We start from the raw sequence: 9,042 nt of genomic DNA on the forward strand, positions 1-9,042 counted from the left end.
ATATTCGTATGCTTTATTTACACTCTGCAATCAAACGCTGGTTTTATGTTTTAGACAAACAACTCGACTCTATCATTCAATAAATACTTACTACTGCGACGTGATACTATCTATTTCGAGATTAAATAAGAACATGAATAGAATAATGTTGGTTTGTCTTTGAAGTGTGTTGGTTGTTGAACAAAGTCAAATTAAATCTATTAACTACTATTAATTATGAATAATAGCTGCTAAATTATATTGATGGTAATATAAATGTACGTATATGTTAATTTTGCATGTATTATATTTCTTGTAAAAACTCTGAAATAGTTATCATTTTGTTTTGATTATTTGTTCAGGCTATAAAAATATGATTAAAAAACGAAGAAGAATTCACTTAAAAGATAATTATTATTAAATACCATACACCAAACCCGATTCTGTAACTAGTAGACAGTTAGTTTAGATACAACTGTATTTGAAAATAATACAATATATTAAACAATTTGAATAATTATTAACAGATTAATCATAGTTGTTATCTACTGACAACTTTTATACATATAATTATGTACTTAATCTCAGGTTAGATTACTGTAAGAAAATAGTTGTTTATTGATTCAGTGAATATCTAATATCAATCAATATCTAATAGTCTAATAATTAAATGAAAAAAAATTTCCAGTTCTTTATTCATCAGTTATAAATTCTTCCGATTTAGCTTCTTCCATATCATTCTCATTTTCATTGATCATTTCATTAAACGAATCGGTACACTGAAAACGAATTTATATCACATATAATAGACTATAATATTTGATTTTTACTGGTTATACAATTATAATTTATTCCAATAAATACCAATCGTACTAATTTTATTTTACCTATACTAATAAATTAATCATAATATAAATACGTAAATACGTGATTTTCGCAACTGATTATTGAAAAACATAAAATCACGACAACTCACCAATTTTTCAACGAGTTCAGTTATTTCTCTTTCCACTTCTTCAGTCGCTAATTCAGATTTTGTCAAAAAATCATCGGCTTTTTGAGTTGGCTTGTGACTTAATTTAGTTTTTAGTTCACGCTGCTTAGCTTCAATAATTTTTTCTCGTTTAGTTTCTCTCTCAAACATCTATTAATAAATAATAAAAAAAAAAATTAAAATTTTCGTCAGTTGGTACCCACAAAAATTTTGTTATTCAATGACTTATAGTAATTTGTATACTAATTATTTAACTTTTTCCTAATACATAAAAAATTTGTATTCAAGAAGCAAGAATATTTTAATTAGGTTAAATTAGAATTAAATTCAAATAATAATATAAGAAAAAAAAAGACAAAAAGTAAATATATTATATTTATATTTCATATATATATGATAAAAAATAATAATTTCTGATTAATATACAATATGAAAATATTATAAACATATATTATAAATTATTATGAAAATTTAATTAGACAATTTATTTTTTAAAACAGTTTTCTATTAAATTTCCTATCTGAAAATAAAACTATAATTATAAATGGTAATTTTATGGCATAGGTAACCAAATTTAAAAAAAACAAATGACAATATACTTGAGAAATATATGAAGAAATTTTAAATATTGATTATAAAGAAACTCGTTTAAAAATAAATGCAAGAGATCCCTTGGAAGTTATAATTAACCAAGTCCAGTTTTATTATCGTGGTTTTAAACTCAAAACTTTAAATAATTCACTGTTTTGAGGGGGTTACAAGAGTAAGTGCTCTTTGTTTGTCATTAATTTTTATTGATAATATGACTACTTGACTTACAGCTGTTAATCGAGTTCTATCATATGGTCCGGGAGTTATAAACCAATCGTTCATCTCAATCACGTGTGTCTTACCAAGGTCATCACCGACAGCTAATAGTGATCCTTCTTCATGGCAAGTAACACAATTTAACCTCCTGTCAGATAACTAAATAGAATAAAACTGACATAAATTTCAATTCTATTTGTTTTATCGGTATTTCTATTTTACTAATATTACTACTTTGTACCTTAATTGAAAGTATCGGATCTTTTTGTTTTTGTAATATATCCCAACAGTCCATAAATCCATCAGCTCTAGTTACATAAAAAACTGAACTTTTTGAATTACTCCATTGGCTGTCGGTTAATTTTACATCGTAATGTCTATAAAAGTATAATAAAATGAGACATGTAAAATAAAACAAGTTTTTTTTCGTCTATGCAATTTTAATATTGATAATTAAATATGTACTTAGTCCAAATTATGGGAGATTCCTTTACCTCTTCTGACCATATTTTGGCCTGCCAATCACCGATGGTCAAAAAGTTTTTTAAGTATGCCGGATTGCGTTGCACTGAATATACGGGGCCAGCATGACATTTATAAGTAAATTGTAGTTTTTCAGAAGTTGTTCTACCCTTGCGGTTTCCATCAAACACGTTTCCGGTGCTCGTACCGATCTACTTGTAAATAATAAATAACAATGTTTTATTTTCATTTTTAGAAAAGATTCATAATTTTTACAATTATAAGTATATTAATAATATGGTGTTTTTCAATAGTAATTTTGAATGCCGTTTTATTAATACAAACAATAATAGAATATGGACTTCACTACTTTAGTATAACACCATTCAGAAAAAACTCTTTATATTAACTATTAAGTTTTCCTATACAGACTTACATTTTTATTTTCTATCTTTGTTTCTATCTAAATTTTTTAAGCACACATTATACAATTCATAACTGACGCAACAAAAAATTAAATTTAAAGTTTTCCGTGATTTTATTACCGCTTACTCTCAGTCGAATATTGAATTTTCAATTTTTAATTTTAATTATTAAGTTATTATGTAAAACGCCTATCGTGTAATGGTAGGTAATATTTTGTGTAATTTAAAACAGCCAGCAATTTAATAGTTGGTTTAGTAATCAGTTTTTTCTAAGAAAATTTGAAAAGGACGGCTGATACTAACTGATGAATAAACTAAGTATTTTAATATTATTAAAATAACGTTTATCCTGTGTTGATACTTTTACATACCATAAAGCGTATTGGAATCGAAAAATTATAATCCAAGCAAGTGACTCCGTGAGCCCGGCCCCACTGAATCCATTCCGGATCGTCATCGGCTTCGGTTTTCAATAAATCTAAGACCAATACGTCTGTAGGTTCACTGAGATTTCTGGTATCCCACCATATGATCTGCGGAATGTATCACAATATGATCAACTATTTTATTAAAGATATGATCGTGTTTTATTGCACCGAGACGTTTATTGTAAAATATAAATTCATAAGTTTGATTTATTTTTTTTAATAATATTTTAGTAAGTAAACATGTGTTTTTGTATTTATTTTTTAGATTTGAATTAGAATTAAAAAATAATATGGTAAGTCATATTTTTTTATTTTTCGAGCTTATGATAATTTTTCACATAACTTACTAAATACAAATGTATTTAATAACTACGTTTAAAATGTCTCTTGTATCTTTTGAAATAATCAAATTTGTGGACAATATAGTTTTATATTGATAATAGATAAATTTATCCTACGTGGCTATACCTATCATACTAACCTGACCGTCACTAGATCCTGTCAAAAATTCTGAGTGAGTCTTGGATTGAATCCATTCGAGACTAAGGATTGAGTCACGATGACCATTTCTTATTTCACTGATGTTGAAATGTTTGGAACTTTTTCGCATGTCCCATAACGCGACTTGACCGTTCAACAAGCCACCCGCTAGTAGTGGTCCGTCCCTGTGGTGGAACTTAATTTGAGAAACCGGACTTATTGACTCGACCATATAATGTGGTAACGTAAATATCTCTATAAATTCAAAACATCGATACATCATTCAAAGCATGTCTAGAAATTTCACCGAAAATACAAATTTGTAAAATGTAAATTTATTGATCGAATACTTTATTTATCAAACATAACCTAAAACTATGTTTATCGAATAAAATGTAAGTCTTATTAAATTAAAATTGATTCATAGTTCCTTGAGATAAGTGATACTTGAAAATAAATCAAAACTATTTTGACGTATAGCAAAAATATATGTTACTGTGTATATATTACTATATTCATAGTAATATAAAATACTTAAAAGTTAAAAGTTTAAGTTTTTATGAATAATGTTATTAAATTATAGTAAAATAAATAACATATTATCGTGGTTTAAATAAGTAATTTTGTCCAAATTGGAATTTAAAATAAATATGAAAAAATATGTGCCTATGTACTTCTAATATTTTTATACAGATACAAGGATATCTTTTGTAGGTTTTTCTATTATATTTTCATGCATTTCTATCCACCAAATAATTATTATTAGTCAATATTTATAAAATAAAAACTAAAAAAAAGTTAAAAATTCCTCATGCTCATAAATTACTTAAAAAGAGTTTTATATCCTAAACGAACTCTGTTTATGAAAATCGGAGCATTTTATCGACAATTTGCCCTGTAGATACTTACTAATATAGATTAATACTTAGTAACTAAAAAAAAAACATCATCAACACTAATAATCTAAAACGGACAATTATCAAAAACATGGTATAGTACAAGCATATTATAATGTATACAAGTTGTTTTTCACACATAAACAAATAATTTTAGTTGTTACTGCGTGTTTTAAGTTTTGTCTTAAAATATTATACTGTTACACAATAAAAAGTACAAATTACAACTTAATGTAATTTTTATCTGATAACACGATAAACTCTTTTTATTTACTACCCATCTCTCAAATATCTACAATCTGAGTCTGAGAATGATTAGCCTAAGTATGAACATCATTTATATCACACATCTCACACCATTAAAAACTGAAAACACTGTTTATTAATAAAAAAAAAAAAACAAATAACAAAATTTGGTTCAACATTTTAAGATCCCACGAATATTCGATTGACAGTTAAAAATTAAATACTAATTTTTATTAAGTAAATCATATTTGATATCCGTTTTGAAATATATTTGTATGATATATATGATATATATATATTTAATAATAATAAAAGTTGTCTGATTGTCGCAACAACGTCTTAAAGTTTCCATTACATAACAATATTATGTTAAATTAAATTTCATATATTACTAATTATTAGTAACATATGACATTTATTTTCCATTCAGACATACACATTTTTTTTGAAAGCATGTAGTTAAAACGGCCAACGATAAATACGCAATAATGTCGATAATGTTTATTGATCCACGCTATACATACAAATAGGGTCTACTGTTATTTCTATTATCCGCGTATTTTAAGATACCTTATTAATATAGTGATTTAGATGATGTTAATTCGCTATAACGTGATTTGCATCGTCGGCTTTTTTATTTCGAAAATATAAAATGCGTTTTAATTTGTTATTTTCTATTAAATGTGTAATTATCTTGTTGGTATGATGTAGTAAAACGATATAAATAAAATTATCGGTGATCACTGAGCAATCTAGAAGAACAACTTGGCTTTTCATTTATGTTATATTGGTTTACAAGATAAAACTCATTCTAATCTTTCTTATTTTCGTTAACATATGACTCGTTTATTATACCTGCTTAAGATATAATAATGTCGCAGTGGCAATTTTTTATTTTTTTTGCTTAATAAACTAATTACTGTAACCGCTTGGTGGATGCAAAATATATACATATTATCGTACTGGTGTTAAACGAACACTTCCTTACCCGTGTCAAATACGTAGGCGTTGGGACTGTTATTCGGATCGCCCATCTGGAATCTCATGTCGGCGTAACTGACCGCGAGCACTGAGCTGTGTTCCGATGACCAAGATACGTTTCGTACCGGTCTCTTTGGTTCGCAGGGGTCTATCAATATCGCCAACGTCTGATGAGACGGAGTCTGTGTTTGGAATTCTTTGGTTTTCGGATCGGTGAAGTACGGTTGGAATATATCTATTGCGTTATTTTGTCTTATAAAGTGTTCGGTGAGCTGAGAATGACCACAGGCGTAAATAAATAAATAATAATAAAAAAAAAAACATTAACTCGTTTATTTAATAGATTAAACTACAGTAAACACGTATTTATAAAAGACGAGTATTATTATTAATTATGCTGTACATACGATGTACCATCACCGACATGACTTATTTTTCTATATTTATGTACGAATAAAAGGTATTTAATTTTTGTTGGAACGAACAGTATACGAGTGAAACATAATAATATGTTAATATTACAAAGTTATTTTTGCAAATATATTTACATACAACTGCCACCGTCTTGACCGATTGCAAATACAGTTTGTCCTTTTCCGCTTTCCTCTTGAATCTGGACACTTGGTCTGGATCGTCCAGGTGTATGTCAGCCGGCCAGCCGCCTTCCCTGTGCGAAACTCCGCGATCGATGTACTCAATGCGTATCGTATTGGCCTATGTACACACCGTGTCAATATGAGTCTTATAGCATTTTGTTTTACTCGGGAAAATGTATACCTCGTGTTCCGACCACTTGCTCGTTTCGTTTGTGGTCTTGTCCACCGGATTCCTCTGTATCCAATCGTCCTCCAAAACGCGGTCTGGCATCATGTTCATCAATATTGTCGGACCGAAGTTGTGGAATCGACATTGTCGGCCGTAATCACTCCTTTTTTTCTCGTACGTATACATTCTCTACGGTTTCCAGTACCGTGCGCAATAATTATCGTTTTTAATAAAACCAAAAACGAAAACAAATAACCGAAAAAATTATAATATTATTAATCCGACTAAATACTCGTGTTTACAACAATAACTCGTTGAATATTTTCCTACGCGTACTAATGGTTGTCATAGTCACGGTTTATTAATTATAACTACTTAGGTTACTTACTCGCGAAAAGTATTTTATACGATTTTTTTTTACATAGAATACGCTTTCTGAACATAATCGTATTGCTGTTTAGGTTTCGCTGAATGTTTTTCTTCGTGCTAAATACAATGGTACCTATTTTTATTTTACATTAGTGTTCTAAGAAGTACTCTGAGATAACATAATATTTTATACTTTACATGTGTATATCAAATATTATGTATTTTAATGTTGATAATGTAACGATTTAGAATTTTTTTATACAAAAATAAAGTGCACGTTAATGAATTATAATATGTTGACGAGATTTTTAAGAAAGTCTGTAATTTTTAGCACTTAAGCTAGTAAAATTCAAACTAATGTGTAAATAAACAAGTGTGAAAAATAACAGTAATTTTTTTAATATAAATATAATTATAACAGAGATTATACCTACCTAAGTATTATTATTATTTTTTTTTTACCAGTTTGTTATTTACTTAAGACTATGTTATGTATGGTTTAACCACGTTATTATTATACAATTCCGACTACATAGATCAAAAAATTCAATATTTTACCAATTACATAAAATTCAAGTACAAAATAAATATAAAATCACATTGTATCATAATAATTATATTAACCTACACGTTCTACACTATGAGACAAATATTACCATAACAATATCATATAAGCACGTCATAAGCATAAATACTGAAACACAAAAATATATGGTCCAATCATGGGAGATAGAGAATGCGTATATTATATAATAATTTTACTAAATGTAACCCCTAATTATAATTTTTCCTCATCATTTATACTCGGACATCATTGCCACTATTTAACATCACTTTTGAATGGCATCTGCACTCTCGCAATGTCGTTTAACTTGGGTGGGCTGATTCGGCACGGGCTACGTCCCGAGGGGCTTGAACTTATTAATTGTCTAGGTTTTTATCTAATGTATCATTTAGGTTAGTTAAACTAATACATCATTATGTTGATAATATATATGTTTACGCATGACATATCGAGCATTTATCACTTAAACGAATACTTATTATACACTATAATAGTATGTGGATGTATAAATTATTACATACGGCATGCGTATTAAAATAATACGCATAAACTTATAGTATAATTATATTATTTGAAAAAATAAAAATTATTTCTTAGAATTACTTGTTTTTAGATTAGTATCTACACATTATTAACAGTATATTAACTATATGTTTAGTTTTAAAATATAAATATTCTTTTTTTTTAATATATTTTTTAACCCTTTTAAATTTTTTTCAATATTTATATATTTATATATTTATTTAACTCGCCATTTTTTCGGAAATTACAAAGAAATGAAATTAAAAGTATTTAGTATGTACAATATATAATATAATATAATATATACTACTACTATATTATATATATATATATAACTTATGTAGATGTGTATACTGTATACATTTTTAAAAGACTTTTTATAATATCAATATCTACTTGATATTATATAGGTAGTTAGTTTATATACTCAAATATTAGAATATATTATCCTATATAACACAATTTAATATGTTTCTAATACTCGATTTTAATATTTTGCTGCTACAAAATAAAACAACATCAAACATCGCTTACAGAGAAGCTCTAACCAAATAAATTTAAGGTTTCATATTTTCAATATAATTTAATTACTTTCAAAATGATTTATTGATATATTATATGATATACAGGGTGTGGCAAAAGTCGGTTCCTGATGGTTTTTGTTTTCGACGCTCAACGAATATGAAGAAAGAATGCACTGATAACAATGGCAGATGGTTATATTTTTGGTAAGAATGATAAGCCTTGCAGAGGAATGGTTAATATGTTGTAATTGTTGCGTAGACATGCAGTGGTGTGTGTCAACCTGACACCGACTTTTGCAGCACACTGTATGATTCAAATTATACGCAAACGAAGTTACGGGCGGATGATATAATTAATATGACAAAACAACGTTTGCCGGATTAGCTAGTATAAAATAAAGTAAATTATATATTTATTTAAAAAAATATTAAAAATATTACTTCTGATGATTAGTTATTCAAAAACAAATATACGTATATAGACAATAATACAAGACGTGTTTTGTAAATATCTCGGCTGACTAACGGTCTCTGCTCAGAATCGATTTTCGTACTTGACGATTAATCATTGAATTCATCAAAAATCATTTAATATATAC

General features: G+C 27.3%; 1 protein-coding gene across 1 annotated transcript; it reads right to left on the reverse strand.

The window, feature by feature from the left end:
• Window positions 1-645: 645 nt before the first annotated feature.
• Window positions 646-7,971, reverse strand: LOC114130122 (dynein intermediate chain 3, ciliary-like). Its single transcript, XM_027995017.2, has 10 exons — window positions 6,476-7,971; window positions 6,251-6,412; window positions 5,706-5,970; window positions 3,577-3,830; window positions 3,039-3,200; window positions 2,246-2,454; window positions 2,022-2,157; window positions 1,793-1,939; window positions 956-1,123; window positions 646-758 (listed from the first exon to the last, which is right to left on the reverse strand). Exons 1-10 carry the CDS (start codon window positions 6,647-6,649, stop codon window positions 672-674), a joined length of 1,764 nt encoding a protein of 587 aa, XP_027850818.1. The 5' UTR covers window positions 6,650-7,971; the 3' UTR covers window positions 646-671.
• Between the last annotated feature and the right edge of the window lie 1,071 nt (window positions 7,972-9,042).

The sequence above is a fragment of the Aphis gossypii genome, chromosome X (assembly GCF_020184175.1).
Source record: "Aphis gossypii isolate Hap1 chromosome X, ASM2018417v2, whole genome shotgun sequence".
Classification (NCBI taxonomy): domain Eukaryota; kingdom Metazoa; phylum Arthropoda; class Insecta; order Hemiptera; family Aphididae; genus Aphis; species Aphis gossypii.

What these genes read in the sequence shown, in the direction of transcription:
- LOC114130122 (XM_027995017.2), bottom strand. Translation starts at nt 6,649, where the DNA reads ATGTATACGTACGAGAAAAAAAGGAGTGATTACGGCCGACAATGTCGA. An exon ending in CGATTCCAATACGCTTTATG is followed by an intron (nt 2,455 to 3,038) that starts GTATGTAAAAGT and finishes ATTTACAAGTAG; the next exon opens with ATCGGTACGAGCACCGGAAA. An exon ending in ATCCGATACTTTCAATTAAG is followed by an intron (nt 1,940 to 2,021) that starts GTACAAAGTAGT and finishes TATTCTATTTAG; the next exon opens with TTATCTGACAGGAGGTTAAA.